This window comes from Diorhabda sublineata, chromosome 5, assembly GCF_026230105.1.
Source record: "Diorhabda sublineata isolate icDioSubl1.1 chromosome 5, icDioSubl1.1, whole genome shotgun sequence".
Taxonomy (NCBI): domain Eukaryota; kingdom Metazoa; phylum Arthropoda; class Insecta; order Coleoptera; family Chrysomelidae; genus Diorhabda; species Diorhabda sublineata.
The window spans coordinates 32,872,126-32,890,830 of NC_079478.1; the positions used below are offsets into that span (position 1 = coordinate 32,872,126).

The following is an 18,705-nucleotide window of genomic DNA, read 5'->3' on the forward strand; positions in this document are numbered from 1 at the left end:
ACTTTGGGTGGGAAGCTCGTATAAACTCTTTCTCATTTTCAAACAATGAAATAAAAAGAGAAGCAACATAATTTATGATAAAATAATACATAAAATTACAATTACATATTAACAATACAAGATCCCATAATATCTGATACATAAAAATTTGAGTTACACCTTCAAATCTTTTAATACAGAATCAAAATCAAGTTATACTTATATTCATATTTATTTACATTTAATATTATGTCATTTTCCATGTTAAACCCATGTGATCATTTCAGAAATATAATTAAAGATGGCACTGTTTTCAGAATAATCTAGAATATTTTTGTTATGGCCTTCATTTATTTGATTAAAGTTATAGAAACTGGCTAATTTTACTAGGCTCGTGAAATTAAAAACTAGTTATTATTGAAATAGAAGAAATAAATTTTCAAGTTTGTGGCAGTAAAATAGTAAAGAGCTCAAAGCTGGTTTTTAACAAAAATAAATTTTACTGTTTTTCAATTGCAGAGTGATGAACATTGATAATAAGTTTTTTCCACCGCTATTATCACTAGGAAAAATATCGAGAATTAAAAAAATTGCGTAAGACCGGGATTTTCAACCTGAAATTTGCAATTTTTCTATTCTGGTGAAATTGATAATAGATAAATATTGATCATTTGTAAGCTTAGACATTTATTTTATTGCGCGCGTGTTCGGAATATTATTAACTCCAGCTAAGATTACATATTCCAGTTTGTTGAAAATTTTGAGAAGTGCGAGTTACATGTTGTCATTGCAAGAGGTTATGTTTAAATCTTACGAAATAATTCTGTATTTCATACATAATATTTAAATGTATTCACTTATTTACAATTCTAGTTTAGTAAGAAGCAAGAGTCAACGTATTTTATAGCTGTTAATTAATTTATGAATATTTTGCAATACGCCAATCAAGTCTTGACATGTCCAATACGACCAACTCTAATGGAATCTCAATTGAATTTAATAACGACATTGACGACGAAGATGACAATGTGGGAAATACTCCAGATGTACCTATGAACAGTAAAATCCTTGTATCAAATGAGACAAAACCTCAATCAGTTTGCATTGTCTCAAAACCTAGCATTTCTACTCCAGTTAGTATACTAATAGAGTCATTAATTAAAAAAATTTGTATGATATATGAGACTGATAATCAACAGGCTGAGATTATGTACAAAGTTATTTGTGATAAATTGTATGATATGAATCTTATTGGAGAGAGCTACACAATGAACGAATTCGAAAGCATCCGAAGTCAGTATCAAAGAGCTTTATTACATCTTTTGGCTTCAGTTAAAAATGGTGACAAAAACTTGCCAATTAGTCCTATTTGGCCAAAGTCGGATTTTAATTCTCATTATCATAGAGAATTTGAGGAAGTAGAGTATATCGCAGGTGGTGGGTTTGGACAGGTAAATAAAAATGTTTCTTGATAATTATCAACTACTTACTAAAAATATTTTTCTAATTAGAAGTAGTAGTCCAATAATTTATCTATATTCAACTTGAACTAAAAGGTGCTTTTATTATTTTTGAACATCTAGTTAAATTTATTACTTGAGACCTAATGACTATTGTATTTATTATGAATTTTAAGTTTTTTTGGCATCCCTTTGCTTTTTAATACCATGTTTAACATTTATGTGTATCTATTTATATTTCGAATACTTTTTAAATATTATTTGTATTTGTTTAAAACTTTTTATTCCTTCAAATTTATTTTGCTTCCTTCTATTCTTCTTATCATCTATTTTCCAAAGTTTTCTTTTTTTTTCATATTTGCATTATTTTCTAGTCAATTTCGTTTTTGACTACCCATTCTGGGTGCTAAAGCACTTACCATGTACTTAAAATATGTGACTATTGAAGAACTAGTTTGCTATTGTATACTATATCTAATTGTCGCTAGACAAACCCACTGCTCAGTTTGTCTGTAACTTTTGATTGATGCTTCAGAAGAATGCTATGTCGTCAGAAAAAGCATGGATTGACTTCTTAAATTTCTTGGTTAACAGTGGAAAATTGCAACAGATGGTCATATAATGTTGTGAGAAGTATAGGAAATAAATCTTTATTTCATACACTAATTTCTGACTGGTGAATTTGTCAACATTATTAGTGTCATAAAAGGATGGAAATATTATCTAATTATTTGCAATCAGATCTACAAGGCAATTTGTAGGGGAACAAACTTTCACCAACATAATGCATTAGTCATTTCCGAAGTACTCATCTTAAAATAATGTCTCATCACAAAAGTGCCACTATGATATCTCTAACGATCTGCTTGCAAAGCTGGATTGGCAGATTGAGGCACCTCTCATGTGACAGGCGAAAACACACATAGATGTACCTTCTGCCTGTCTTAACAAAAAATTGCTCCAATCAAATAGGCCTTCAATTCGAGTGGTGACTGGACTTTTAACCAGACAGTCATCTAAGATGCCATGTCAACACCATAAGTGACAATCCACTACTAGTGCATGAAGGAGGATGAAACTGCAACTCAAGCCAAATAGTCTGATCTGCTTCTCAAAGGACATCTTTGGTAATATTGAGTGGGGCACGACGGGCGCATCAAAAGGCATTGGCCCTATGAACTTTGGAGGTGTCATCGAATTGGATTGTCCACTGCACTGACCCGACTATGCATTCTGTGTTTTTTTTTTTTTAAAGGTCAGGGGGTCCTGATCATTTGCAAATATGGAAGTGGTCGGAGCAAAATCAACAAATGTTCTCAACTGGAAGCAATACAATTTTTGCTGTGATTAAAAAAGTAAAGTGTTATTACTTCATTCCAGTTATTTACTAATCATATTTGGTACGCTATATATTATGTTGTTTGAGTTGTCTTATGACATCTTAAAAAAATGGGTCATAAAAGATCTACTTGTCATATGCCTTTTCAGATTAAAAAATTTTGACAGATTTCTTTTGTTTAGTACTGTAAGAAGTTAATTTCTATCAAATATGCTTAAAATTTATAAACTAGGCATAGGTTTTCTTCTTATGATCAATAAATTTAGCATTTTCTTTATTTTTTCTTCCTTAAACTGATATTCTATTCATATTCTTCTATAATTTTTGTTTTTGTTTATTTATATATGTCTTCTTCAATTCCACTGAAAATATACATTCTAATGATATATACTTTTTACCAAAAATTATACATTGATCTTTCAGGTATATAAAGTGAAACATAAATTGGATGGTACGGAATATGCAGTTAAGAAAATTCCAATTTTATCTGAAGGCATTCAGTCTGTTAGGAACTACCTTTCTGAAGTAAAAACATTTGCCAGTATGAATCATTCCAATATTGTTCAGTACAAAGGAGCTTGGTTGGAAATTGGGCCACCTAAAAGTAAAGCTATTGTTCATAAAGACACAGAATCATTTACATCAGCTTCACATCAAACTGGATATATATACCATAAAGACACCTCGCAATCTTTTACTAAGAATGATGAAGATAGTACCGATTTTCAAATTGATTTTGAGCATAGTGTCAGTGGAGCTAGTTCTGTGAAGTCGAAGGCATCAAGGTAAGATTTTGAAGGTAATTTATTATTAATTGGGGAAGCTCAAAGATTCATATAAAATATGTTATTAGTAACACATATGTAGTTGATTCAAAAAGTTTTCAATGCATAAATAAGGTTGCAAATATTGGTTTTATTAATTTATTTAACAATAGCTTTATAAATATATTAATATTTGCATATATGTACATATATTATTTGTATAATCTAATCTTTATTTTTATCAAAATGCACTGAAATAATTTGATTATATCTTATTGTTTCAAAACATTGATAAACATTTATGAATCACACTGTTTCTGATTTATATTTAATTTGAACAAATTAAAATAATTTGCAGATTCTCAAATTTTCTTACGATACACGTTAATGTAAATTATCAAATAAAATGTCATAGGAAAACTTGGGTTTTCAAAAGAAAAACAGTTTCTATTTCAATGTTTCAATGACATAAAGGTAACCCAACACCATATAACCAAATATTCAATAGAAGCAATAGAAAAGTTTTATCAATCCGTTCAAAAGAAAATTAAATTAAGAATGAAAGAATTAAAAATGGAACAACTTATTGATCTTTCTTCTTTCACTGTATCTTAATTGCATTTTTATCCAGTTTTGGGAATTTAATTCATTATATATAAATATATATATATATATATATATATATATATATATATATATATATATATATATATATATATATATATATATATATATATACATAATCCAGGTCTACCAGCCATCTTTGATTTCTTTTATGTATTTTGGTTGTATGTATGTGTATATTAAGACCAAAGGATCTATTGTGTCCCCCTTTGGTGACACTGAGGGCCCTAGTTTTTACAGCTTATCTTTTAATCCCAGTTTTCTTAGAAAATTCAGAATTTAGGATGGCTCAGAGATTACACTCCCAGGTGTAGTGTTCTGGAGTTCCATAGTGTCTCACACTTCGAGAAAATGTGGATAGAGGTTTTATCATCTGTGCAGCAGAATCTGCAAGCTGCATTCTATGCTGTCTAGTATCTTCAGGTGTCAATGGAAGCGACAGGGCTGCTCTTACTTAGGTTGATAAATTCAGCTGATCTTCTCTGGTAATAGTTTCCCAGGAGTGTTTTTGTCTGTCTCAACTCCTGTGGTTTTTTCCTACATACCTTCTTATCCAATTTTAGTTTGTGGGCTCATGAGCTACCTGAAAGAAGTACTACCTCCATGAAGTTTAATACATTCTTTGATGTATTAATTTTTTTTTTTCGATTTTTTCATAATAAGTTTTCTTCATAATTTGAAGAAATAAACAATTCAACTAGTTAAATTTATAGATACTCTGAGGAAAATGTCAATTTTATATAAGTGATGTATTTATTTTATCATCATTCCTAATGATGTCGAATTAAATTAAATTTCAATTAGTAGGAAAAAGCGGAAGAGTCTTTCAGAAGGAGAAGAAGAAATGGCGGTGTGTAAACTAGATTTAAAGGAAATAGAAAGGATCAAAGCTATAAACAAGACAAAAGTAAAATGGGCTACACTTTATATACAGATGGCGCTGTGCCAAAGTACATTAAAACAGTGGCTGGAAAAAAGAAATTGCGTTACTGATCCTAATAAGGCTGTAGTCCCTAAAAACGAACAAATAATTAGGAACAACAGTATTAACCAGATTCTGATTCAGTTATTGAATGGTAAATATAATTATAATGCTTTTTAGATATTTTCAAAGTTGTAATAATTCTAAAAAATTTAGAATTTCAATTCCTCTTTATAAATTTCATTCAATTGAATTAGGTTCAATTGATGCATATTGAGTCATACTTTTGTGACGAACAAAGATGTAGAGACATAAATAAGACTGTGTAGAATTGAAGAAGTGTATACCTAGAGCAAAGAAAAGTAACAAAAACACTGTTGCACTAAAAGAGGAAATGAGGAAAAAATTAATGAAGTATAACCTCATGCACCCTATTCGTCAGATTTCGCCCCCTCCGATTATTTTCTGTTCCCACACTTGAAAAAATGGTTCAGTGGCCAAAGAAAGGGTATCTAACTTATTGAACATCGCTGGGAAAAGTGTATGGAGCTAAAAGGAGATTAAGTTGAAAAATAAATATATTTTTTGCTAAAAGAAAAATTTTTGTAGCTGTTTTTAAACTCAATAAAAATCAGTAATCAGAAAAATAGTAGGATCAAACAAAAAACGGAAAAGATTGTAGGGAAAATGATTAAAATAATAAAAACCACAAAGAATTTCAATAAAAAAACTAATATAAAATTTATTAATGTATTGTATAGGTTACTCAATAAGGGGCTATTTTTCAGAGCCTTGTAATTGGCATTTATTTGTTTTGTTATTGAAATGAGGCTACCATAAATTTAGTATTTGCAGATAAACCCAATGAAGATGAGGTCGGAAAAGTTGCAGATTAGAAATCTGCAAAGGTCCTCTTTGGTAGTGATATGAAGCTCCAATGAACTTTGTGTTTGTCTGCAAGATATGGCTATGAATATTGGTCAAATTGGCTTACCATTTCAACAAATCCCATAAAGATGTAGCTAGGTCATTACTACTCAATCCCATTGCCTTAATTTGTTACTATTTTGAATATTTTAATTTCAGCAGTATATAAAAAGATTTGGTGACTCAAGTTTTTTAATTTTAGGATTAGAGTACATTCACTCGAAAGGTATTGTTCATCATGATATTAAACCGAGTAATATCTTCATCCAAGTAGATAATGGTAAAATTTTAATTCAGTTGGGAGATTTTGGATTGGCTTGTCCTTTACAAAGTGTGCGACATAGTCTAGCTTTCGGAACCAAACTGTATGCTGCTCCTGAACAGTTAGCAGGAAAATGTGATAAGAAGGTAAGTTGAATTTTTTTCTCTGTATAAAAACAAAATAACTGATTGCTTCTTAGAATATTATTTGAATGATAACAAATACTCGATTATTTTCTTAATATACAATGTGTTTCATTTAAAAAAAAAGCAAGAAATGTAGGAAATGTACCCTTAACTGTATAAATCTGAAAAACTTTCGACCAAAGATTAATTTTAGGTTTTATTAAAATTTTTTGATTGAAAGTGATGATGCTCCTTCTTTGTACTCTTTTCAGAGCTTCTTCGGATGTCTAAAATCAATTTGTAATAAAAAATTTTTGGTTCTAAAGAGTTTTTAAACATTTAACTATAAATATTATAAGACAATGAAAACTAAATATTGATGAGTCACAAATAAATAGGAAATGTTTAAAAAATCTCCCGTTTTCTTTGTTTTTCTCTCAGATTATCCATTTTACTTTTCTTAACTTCAGATATCAATCTCCTCCCAATTGTGTCCAGCTATTTCAGCACCTATGCTTCTTTGCCACATGGCTCCAGGAATCCTTCTTTAGTTTTTAGTTTTGTTACAAAAGTGATCTCTTTAAAAAGAATACTATTTCTCATTGTATAAAGAAATAAACAATTTTAAATTTTATTATATATTATGAAGGTCTCACATGCAAAGCTGCCATACAAGCCATAACAGGCGAAAGGGGTTGCTCTAGGCTAGTACTGGAGTGCAAGAAAGTCCAACAGAAACTGGTGAGTGATGGCTGCAAGATCCAGTTCGTTTGGGTGCAACAAGGGCAAAAACGAAACAGACTCATTCGCCACCCTGGAATTGGCAATATCACCAAAGGGACCAAAATCCATACTTGGTGTAGGCAAAAGTGCTGATATCGTTATTAAATATTACTTTGGATTGAACATTAACTGCAAATAACTTTTAACCGAGTTGACTTGGCAAAAAATTACTTCAGACTTTTTTTGTAGACCTTTTAATTTTCTACAAAAATCTCTATTTCTTTTCACTACACAATAATTCCTTGAAATACATAAAAATTACCTCTAAATATTGATATTAAGATCTCAAACTTTATTAGAAATATTTTTTCCTTATCTTGGAGTAGCTACAAAACTACCCCTACCCCACCTTAATGTTTTGTGCCTTTCGATTTCCTGTTATTGCCATAACTTTAGTTTTTTTCTTTATGTTCATATCATGTTTTTATTATTTTCCATTTGTTAATACTTTCTTGTAAGTCTTTCTATGTTCGATATCATCTGCTAAAGCATTCTCTAAGATTCGCACTATTTCCATATTTCAATATCCTATGTATAATTTTTCCACCTTTTCTGAAGATTACAATCTTTTATTATTTCGTCTATGGATATTATATATAAGGGAGAACTTGAAACTTGACATGATCCTCCTTTTTTATGGAATATTACTATTTTTGTTAATTACATAGTTTTTCTTTCTGAAACTTTCTCCCTTGCTGCTGTATCCTTTTTATTAATCAATAATTTCATATATACACTAATTCTTTCAATCTTTTTTGTAATGGGTATTTGTGATCCCAAGTACTTCTTTCTTCTCCAAAACCTTACTATGCTTCTGTTAATACATTTTTCACATGTCGTTTTACTCCTATATTCAATTTTTATACATTTTATTATCAATAAGCAATTTAATAATTATTAGATATGTTTTTCTTTTGTCAGAATTTTTTTTTATATATGTAGTAACTACACTTTCCATTTTAGCTTATATGTTTGATCATCTCTGTTCTTATCCTGTCATGTCCTGGTCTTTTTAATTTTTCGATCTTCTTCCAATTATTGTTATTATTAAAATTCTGTTTAAAATATCATCTATATTCTCTTTAGAAATGTGTTCATTAGGCCTCTAATAAAATATTGTTTATAAATACTCATTGTAGTGTACACCTAACCACTTTTACTTGTTTACAAAACATTTTGATTAATTATATTTCTCATTTCAGAGTGATATGTATTCTTTAGGGATTGTCATCTTTGAATTGGTAGAAAATTTCAATACAGACATGGAACGTGTTCGATACATCACTGATCTACGTAAAGGACACATTCCATCTAACGTATTGGTCACATATCCTCATATGTCGGAAATTATACAAAAACTGATGAACAAAAACCCTGATCTTCGACCTGATACTACTACTTTATTGGAAACATTAAAATGTAACGAAAATGAACAAATAGGACAACTGAAGATGCAGCTTGCAGAAAAGGATGAAGAGATACTACATTTGAAGGAATTGCTCAAAATGCACGGGATTAAAAGCGTATGAATTTAAAAAAATGTGATATAATAGCGGCGATTATGTCAATTTATTTTATTTCAGCTGGTTGGTCACAGTACTATTTTTTAAAATTGAGTGTTTTAAGGATTATAACTATTGAAACAGTTACAATCAACAAAGGCTCTTATAATATTTATCAGAAGAAACATTTATCCATCTGAATAAATATTCCAAATAAATGTCAAATTGTGAAATATGTATATAATAGTATGTGTATATACTGTTCTGAAAGTACATTTTTTGTTTTTATGTGTTAATCATTATTTAATTTCTCTTCGAATGTACTAGGTGTTTCTAAATTCATAAGGTGATATTCCTTATTAAAATATGATCGACTTGTAACAAAATTCCTTTGGTCTCAACCCCCTTCTGAGATATAATTTTTCTCTAAAATGAAAGTGCATAACTTGATTTTGTAATTTACATGTATTAACCACTATTTTTTCACTTTTATTACATTATTGGTGGGTCAAATTAGCATCCCTCGACTGATTCAATAAGGTATCATATTTTTTTATTCAATTTTCTATTATAAATTATTCAAAATCTCTGTTTATTTCAGAACATTTGTTTTTTTTTTTATTAAAACCAATAGAATCAGTGAAAAAATAATTTTTATTATTCATCAATTTGTTTTAGGGAAATAATATCTAAAAAAACAAAACCCACCATGTAGATGTGTTCTAATAATAAAAAAATAATAATAATTCTTTCTTCCATTTAATTTTTTTAACTCTTCCTAAATAATATTTTCGAGTTTCATCACCTCCAGCATCACAGGAACTGTCTTCTTGGTTTATATTTTACCTAATGGATCACAGTTCTTAGACCGTAGCGTCATCTTCAGCTTGAGGAGCTGTTTCCATTACTGCCTCTGTGATTGCTTCTACTCCATTTTCTTGCTCAGGCTCGGATTCATGTGTAATGTCTTCCTCTTCAGAATCACTGGAGTCAACATTTTCCTCATCACTTTGTAACGCATTTCACAAAACTGTAAGCATTTTCTGCTCATTTTCGTAGCTGTGTCTTTTTATCTAAACAGTAATAAAAATTAAAAAAATCATTAATAAATGCAAATGATAACAAAATAACAGCAATAACGACAAAAGTCAAATAACTTAGCTTGTTAAAAGCTAAATTATACTCAGAATGGTAGGGTGACAATGACCCAAGTAACTAACAAGTATATCATCGCAGTCTAGACACTGGCAGCTCCAGTTGCTGAAAAGAGGAGGAACATAAGTGCAAACACTGTGTAATCTATGATTAAAATTTTGTTCAGTTGATTGTCACCCCACCACTCACGCATCGGGTTAACAATCATTTTTTTCAAAGGATTTTTTGAGATCTTGGAGTAGTTATCAGCTGTTTCGAAATAGTCCTTTTTGTCCATTGTTCAACCTTGAACCATTTATCTATTATTGAATGAAAACAATTACTTTTCTTCAAACCTTCGGCAATGTTAAAATATTTTCTTATTATGGTCAAGGGATGCTTATTTCTTCCCCTTAAAAATATGAGGAATTAAAAACAGTACACTCCAATTTGAGAAAAATGTCTTATTCTCAATAAATTTCAAGAGTGATATCTTAAAAAGGGTTGAGAGAAAAAAAGTTGTATTAAGGGCAACATTTATCATAATTTTATACAGGCATGAATTTATAAACACCTTGTATATAATATTCTTGATTTGTGGTCTATTTAAATAGATAACATTGATTTTATCAATAGAAGTAATTTTTGACGGTTTGGTCCAACTATTTAACATTTTAGTTGTTATTGATTTTGATTGATCAATTTCTAAATTGAAGCCACAGTGAGCATCGATTATCCAGAATAATTGCTGCATGTCAGTGTCCGGGAAATTGAAATTCCGGATAACTGATTTGGACTCGATTTTAATTTTATTCACACTGTAATATGTAATGTAATTCAACTATTTAATCAATATATACACCGCAAACATAGGATTTTTAAACAGAAAACAGCAAATAGAATTTACATAACGCCTTTAATTAACCTAAACACAAAAATGGCAATATACAAAGTCATTGTGGAACCTATTTTAACGTTTGGATGTGAATACTGGAAACTAATAGATAGGAGAAAAATATAGAGGCTGTGAAAATAAACTACTTAAGAAGATTGGGCAGGATATCTAGAACAGAGTATATGCAGAATGAAGATATTTGAAGAAGAACAGGTCGACTTCAGATAGAATACAGACTAAGTAACTGCTCTGGTACCGTCTGGTGACGAGGATGAAGCAGAACAGGTGGCCGAAGAAAGCATTGATGTATCAACCGCAAAATAGAAGGAGACGAGGAAGACCTTCAAGGACCTGGAAGGAAACAATTGCACAAAATATGAAAGACAGAGTTATCCAGGAAAACGATTGGATATATAGAAAAGTGTAGCGTACGAAATGCGGGATGCGGCAAAGAAAGCTATAAGACCCCCGCTGTGTATATACCTTTAATTATGTAAATTACAGTACTGTAGGTTTGAGGATGCTGACAAATGAAATCAGATATTTTTTTGCTTAAGACTACTTCTAACACGTTTTTTTGCAGCTAAATCTCTTAGTCTTTTTTAGGACAAAAGCTGAATGGTGTCACACTCAGCTTGACGCTCTAGCCACTTCGTAGCTTTTTCCAAACAAGTAGATATCTCATCGGGGGTCTGAACATCGTTTTCTACCCCAGTGTCTTCTCCATCCTCCTCTTCCTCTCCTACTTTCTGATTATCGTTCTTTAATTCTTTATCTGCTGCACAATTTCTTCATCAGAAAAAATCTGATAATCAGGATCGTCGACGTCGCAATTTAACCAATCGCTTATATTGGCATTGTCACACTCCTCAAAACCTGGTGCTTCTTTGATAATTTCTCTTATTCCATCCGGATCATCACTTACTTGTGGTTCTTGAGGATCATCCTCATGTAGACGGCGTCTTTTAAATTCAATTTCTTGTTACTGCTTAGCACAGATTCTGCTCCATTCTCCATATTTAGAAGCAGCATTTGAAACAATTGCTGTCTGTAGAAGCTTTTAAATGTTTCCATCACACCCTGGTCCATTGGTTGTAGGACTAACGTCACATTTGGTGGAAGAAACAACACATTGAACTTAGTGAGTTGGTGCATTATCTTCAAGTAAGAGCATTTTACCGATTGAACCTGTATTTGGTGGGTGTTTTTCCACGTGTGGGGTAAAAACGTTCTTATACCAGTTACCAAAAATCTGTTTCCATCCAGTAATTGTTTTGATTTTTGTATACAATAGAGAGCTTGCTTATGACTTTAAAACATATATGCTGCTTTGCTTTCCCAATAATAAGCAGCGGGAGCCTTGATCACCAGTAGAGTTAGCACAAACCAAGGGTGTAATGCAGGCATTTTTGGCTTTGTACTCAGACGCTGCAGTTTCCCTTTTGGAACCAAGGGACTTGGTTGGTAGCTTTGACCTGTTTCGCATTGTCAAAACAACCAGCTATGCATAATTCATTAAATGACTTCTTTAAATTTTCGGCAGATACTATAACCATCTGACAGTCTCTCACCTTGTATGTCTAGCTCCCTTATCCCGTGCCCGGATTTAAAGCGTTGAAACCAGCCAGTTGTCGCTTTAAAATTAGGATCACCTTTCATTTGGTTTACCTGTAGTGCTTTTTCACAAATGATCGGTTCGTTAATTGGTTGTCCTTGACTTCTAATTTGTATAAACCAAGTATACATTGCCAAGTACGGCTCATGATTGTCTGCTGATTTCATCGATTTTCTTATTGTACTCTCATCTTTACTGTCTAGTTTGGATGCATAGTCTTTGATTGTTTGACGCTGCCTTTTGATGTCCGAAATCGTAGAGGTGCCTACCTTGTACTGCCGCGCTAAACTAGCCCCGCTTACGCCACGATCTAGCTCTTCCAATATTTTTTCTGCAATTGACAAAGCTAGCTACACGTTTACGTTTAGTCGACATCACTTACAACGAAAACAACTTAATTTATCAGTAAATTTAGTACAATATGTAATCACAAAAACACAATCACAACTTAACCAGGAAATGTAAGATTGTCGACTGATAAAATGATGGGATTACGGGCGTTCCTGAACAGCAACGAGCTATTTTTTTTTTCTAATTTTTAACCAACGAACGTCCCGAGGATCAGTATTCGGATAATTGATGCTCTACTGTATTTTACATTTTAGTTCAATTTTAGCCGTTATTGATATTTACCAATATTGATTAATTTCTAAACTGAAACTATAATCAAAATGTTTGTCTAATAAATGATATCCAAAGCAATAATGAACAATTTTCTCTACGTTTATTGATTCTCGGTTTCAGTACTGGATCCTTATTGGATTTTTTACTTTAGGTATTTGTGATGTTTCTTGTGTTTTTCCTGAGTTTTGTATTGATTTTAGTATCTCAAAAAATCTTTGGTTGTCAATGTTTTGATATTTCTATTCTGGATAACTCACAGTAATTATTTTTTATTTTCATTTTCAAGTAGCCTATCATCTGGTGAATATTTCAAGGGATTTATCACACTAACAACTGTTTGTTTAAAATATTTGGCTGTTTCAGTACTTTCCATAGTTTTTGAGTATAGTTAAATCAAATAGAATTCTTTGGGTTCATTTTAACTTTTTGCAATTACTTTTTTTTATATCATCACACGCGGAAATTCATCGAAACCTCTCACGAGGATTCAATTTTTTTTCTAATTTTCAACCAATGGACGTCTGGATAACTGATTTTCGGATAATTGATGCTTTAATTTATAATCAAACTTTTGTCTAATAAATGATAACCAAAGCAATAATAATCAATTTGCTCTAACTACGTTTATTGAATGTCTGTTTCAGTACTGGATCCTTATTGGATTTTTTCTTTTTTTTTACTTTAGGTGTGTGTGATGTTTATTGTGTTTTTCCTGAATTTTGTATTGTTTCTAGAATCTCAAAGAATCTTTGGTTGTCATTGGCTTCAAGTAGCCTATCAACTGGCGAATATTTCAGGGGATTTATCACAATTTCTCCATTTTGTTGGGATCTTTGGATTTATCTTAACTTTTTGCAATTATTTTTTGGGGCAACTGCAACTCCTGTGCCTGGTATCTACTAGTTTTGAGAGATTACCAACCGAGTCAATATTTTTTTTTCTTTTCATTGTTTGATGTTATACGTTTATTATAATGAATAAAGGGGACTTTGGGTGGTTATTTATTTAAAAAAATATACGCCAGATCTTAAACCAGCTAATAAAAAACGCAGATTGTTATCACATCAACTTTCGTTTTAGTGTTGATTTTCCCTTAAAAAAATTAAGTTGGAATTTTTTAAAACGTTGGTAATATTTATACCCAACACACTATTTACACCAACACACAATTATACTGTTTGACACGTTGTCGTCTTCAGAGACTGAAGGTAAACTAAAACCTAATGACTTAACTTCTTATGTTGGATACAATGAAAATAATCAGTCTGGAGTGTAACTGCACGTAGCGGTATTTTTCCTAAATACATCAAATTCTAGCTTATTCGTATTCCTAATTACTAAAGTATCTAAAAATGTTAACTGTCCATTGTTTTCCATTTCATAGGTGAACTTCATACATGAACATTTTGAATTGGATTCCAAAATGAATTCGTCTACGTTTCCTTTCTTTATATGAAATATAGCGAAAACAAGATCCATCATATCATCATAGTTTAGTCTCTGAAGACGACAACTTGGTTATCGAAACGCGCGTCAGACAGTGTAATTGTGAGTAGTTGAGTAAACAGTGTGTCCAAACTAATGTTTTTCATTTCCTATTATTTTGAAACTTATCAGTTTTACAAATTTTATAAAAATTATTTTTGCTGCCAGCTGTGCCATAAGAATTACACCAACAAAAAATATCTTTTGAGTGGCTCAATTTAAATGATCATCGACTGTTTTGCCATTTTATCACTTTATTGATATATTCTCCGCTTTAAATTTCTTCATTGTACATTATTATGAAATATTAAATTTTCATATGTATTCTAATTTGTTAGGAAACCAAAAGCATTAAGGAAACGCTATTAAGTGGTCAAACAAGTACTCATAGATTTTCTACAAATAGACACAGTTGGAAAACCACAAAAATATGTGAGTAGTAATCAGCGTTTCCTTTTAAAGACAAAAATGCATTTTATTTATAAATTCATTCATTAATAAGAATTCTGTGTATTCCAAAAATAATAAAAGGTGACTAGTCTGATAATGGTTGTGTTCTATAAGCCTATTAAAGTAGATGTTAATTGGGTAATTTTTAATAATTTTAAATCATCGATGGTCATCTGCATGTTACATGCTACTTATTGTTCCATTATTTGAATCATTGTGTAAAACGAATTATTTAAAATTCCAACCGTCAATATTTAAATTTATTACTTTACGTCATACTTTTCATACATTTTTTTAAAAATATTACTCTAATAATAAAATCACTTAATCCGTGATTATGAAACAGTTCATTTGACTATTACTGTATATATATATTCGTGGATTTTTTACTCTAATTATTTGTATTCTCTTTTAAAATTTTAATTTTTAGTTTCAATGTTCACTCTGTATTTCCATATACCGCCTCCAGTATTAATTTTTTATTTTAAATTGATCCAAGTTGTGGAAATTTTTAATAATTAAATGAAATTTTAAATAATTCGTATTAATAGTTTCGCTATATTTATTTCCAGTTAGTGATCATCAAACTAGTTTAGGAAGACAGAAAAAATACCTTCTAACCAATACTGTATATTTAACTAACAAATCAGATGTGTTTATATTTTTATATGAAATTGTACAGTTGTGTTAACTATTTTGTACAATTTAAGTAAATGTGTTGGTTAAAATATGGTAGGCGGTCGCAGCACGATTAAAAAAAGATAATTTTTAATTTTTTTGAGTCTGGAAATTTAATTGTAAATGAACATAGACAATTTTTACTAATATTTATAGGAATATGAAATTTAATCAACTTGTATATCAACTGAAAAGCTGGCTTCGATTTAAATTAGGTCAGAACAACTTCTACTTTTCATACACAATTTTTTTCCAAATTTCTTTTTTTTTTTTGGCAAATATACATGATTCTCCATGCCATTTTCCTATTGGGATTTAAAAACTTTTTAAAATTTTGAAAGTTTATTGTCAAAAACTAGTTAAATGGTTCGAAAATATTCATCGATTCAAAGTTACAATCGATGTCTCAGATTTGTGGATCTGAAGACTTTAAAAGTAGATAGTTGGGTTATATTACACTAGTTTATGTAATTTTTTTATTTGTTTCAATATGCCAAACTTCACTTTTAAGTGTTGAACACTGAGGTATTCACTTATCGGTATACCAACGTTGTATGGCCTGCTTAATTCTACTGAATTTCTTCTACACGATGGTATAAGGGTGTGTTTTAGGTTTAACTTGATAGAATTTTGTAAGTTTATTGTCCAAAACTAGTTAAATGGTTCGAAAATATTCATTGGTTCAAAGTTTATAATCAATGTCTCATAATTGTGAATCTGAAGACTTTAAAATTAGTTAGTTGGGTTACATTACACTAGTTTATGTTTTTTTTTGCTTGAATATGTCAAACTTCACTTTTAAGTGTAGGTGGTGGTATAAGGGTGTGATTTGGGTTTAACTTTATAGTATATTGAAACTTTTGTGTCCAAAACTAGTTAAATGGTTCGAGGTTCAAAGTTTTCAGTCACTTTCTTAGATTTGTGTATCTGAAAGTCTTGAAGATAAATATACTACCCAATGTACCATATACACTAAGCGCTTGTGTTAAAAAGTATTCAGTGCGGCGGAGTTTACACATCATTTATTATAATCCGAGTTCATTTGACATTTTCTTGTTCTTGCTTCCACCTGTTTGCCATTTATTCAGTGTAAGTTCTTGTTCCTTCTCGTTGGCCCTGCTTGTACCTCTATCCTTTCTCCAATAGAGTCTTACCCTTTCCTCCATTAGTAAATCTATTGGTAGTATTCCAGACACTGTTAGTACTATTCCTTGACTTCGAGAAAGTAGCTCTCGATATTTACTTATGTTATTGCTCTTATTCGTATGGTTGCTCCATAGAGGAGTATGAACTCCACAATTCCATATAGGGCTTTTCTCTGTAGACCACTGGGTCCTCTAACGTTTGGCATTATGGTTGACAGAATTTTTGTTCTTGTCGGCGCTTTTTTAGCTGCATATACAACGTATGCACCGTCGTCCAGGACGACACCCAGGTATTTGATTGCTCTTGACCGGATGATAATTTGGACCTCGAAGTCCGTTCTATAGTTTCTTGGTCCTTTAAGGATGATATATTCCGTTTTGTCGGATGCCAACAGCAGTCTGTGCTTACTTATCCAGTTTATCACTTGGTATATAGTTGTTGCTATTCTTGTATTTAATACAGCTGTGCAGTTTGCTTCTACGATGATTGACAGATCATCTGCAAATGCAATCATTATTGCCACATCCGAGTATTCGCATTTAAGTAGGTTATCATATAGGAGGTTCCATAACAAGGAGGCCCAGTATCCATCCTTGGGGCACACCATAATTTTCCTGTTTCCATCAGGATGGTCCTGATTACAGCCTGTTTCGTCTGAAATGCTCAGTCTTTCATCCGCATGTATTGGTACCTAGGTATCAACTTTTTTACAGGCCTGTGAAATTTTTTAACGACATCTCTATAATTTTTTTTTCAATTGACAAATGCACAGAACTCGAAGCCATCTTTCAATTTTTTATAAGTATTTTCTTAGGAATCTCTGTGATTATGCCACGTGTTTTTATCAATATTTGGAATTATAAAATTTGTACTATAATCTCGAATTATTTAAAATCAAGTGCTCAGATATTATTACAGGATTAGATACCAATTTTTGTTCATTATAAATTACTAACAAACGAACATTTATTTGTATTTAGTAGTATTGAGAGTAAGAAATTTGAAGCTAGAAAATCAATTTTTTTACTTCAAAAAAGGGAATTTTCAATTTATTGTGTAGGGCGTTGTATGATATTGAAAAAAATTTTATTGATATCTAACATTCTATTTGATTGTATACATTAGCAGAACATGTTCACAAAATATCTTAAATAAGTTTTTTTCCAATTTCGTGTCTTTCGACTGACACATTGGCGTAGAAGGTCTTAGTCATTGCCATGTATTTTGATTATTTATTTTGTTGCGTCAATTTACCTTATTTGGCGCAAAGTACCAATCGATTTTTTTGTAAGGAAAAGAAAATGTGCTTTAAGCATTTTCAACCAATTGTTACTACTTAAGGAAATTTTAAAGTGATATTTTCTGTGAAAATTATATGTATTGTTTTTTTAATACTATATTTTTGACAAATCAGATCTTTTAATTTATACCTTCCACCTGATTTTGTTCAGGGTATTCCAACCAAGATGTGCTGAATAAACAGGTATATTGAAAACAATTTAGAAGCTCGTTTCCGTTGAAATATTTTTAGTTTTGTGGGACTTCCTGTGGTTCCAATTTTCATTTACTTATTTTTTGGAAGATGTAGTGCATGCATTCATTCGCGACTGTAGCGGGCAGGGGCTGTCCACAGCGCGGATTCTTGTCTCTTACCCTGTGGTGTCTGGTTGATACGTAGATGACTTATTTTTAATTAAACTTCGCCCGGGAAAGGACGCGAGACCGCATGACAAGGGCCTTGCGACTAGTGGACAGTCTACGGATTAACTCAAGGAAAACCGAGCTTCTTTTTTACCAGGGGGCACAACACTGGCACTTTCCCAAATACGTACTCTAAGAGCTGTAATATCTGGGATTAACTCTGGATACAAAACTGTTCTAGTACGAACACGTGAACAACAAAATAAAAAAGGCCACCTGCTCCCTATGTGCATGTAAAAGTGCCTTCGGTTGACATGGGGTGTTTCATCTAAGATCCTCTGGATTTAAAA

At 31.1% G+C, this 18,705-nt stretch overlaps 1 protein-coding gene across 2 annotated transcripts; it reads left to right on the top strand.

Annotated features, from left to right (window-relative positions):
* Positions 1–696: 696 nt before the first annotated feature.
* LOC130444587 (probable serine/threonine-protein kinase ifkC) lies at positions 697–18,124 on the top strand. 2 transcript variants are annotated; one of them, XM_056779814.1, is made up of 6 exons: positions 697–1,430; positions 3,202–3,563; positions 4,974–5,242; positions 6,218–6,423; positions 8,388–8,708; positions 8,769–18,124. In XM_056779814.1, exons 1-6 carry the CDS (start codon positions 936–938, stop codon positions 8,793–8,795), a joined length of 1,680 nt encoding a protein of 559 aa, XP_056635792.1. In that variant the 5' UTR covers positions 697–935; the 3' UTR covers positions 8,796–18,124. The 2 variants fall into 2 exon arrangements, with proteins under 2 accessions (XP_056635792.1, XP_056635791.1); XM_056779813.1 differs by having other exon boundaries at positions 706–1,430; positions 4,971–5,242.
* Positions 18,125–18,705: the final 581 nt, after the last annotated feature.

What these genes read in the sequence shown, in the direction of transcription:
- LOC130444587 (XM_056779813.1), top strand. Translation starts at nt 936, where the DNA reads ATGTCCAATACGACCAACTCTAATGGAATCTCAATTGAATTTAATAAC. An exon ending in CAGGTGGTGGGTTTGGACAG is followed by an intron (nt 1,431 to 3,201) that starts GTAAATAAAAAT and finishes TTGATCTTTCAG; the next exon opens with GTATATAAAGTGAAACATAA. An exon ending in CAGGAAAATGTGATAAGAAG is followed by an intron (nt 6,424 to 8,387) that starts GTAAGTTGAATT and finishes TTCTCATTTCAG; the next exon opens with AGTGATATGTATTCTTTAGG.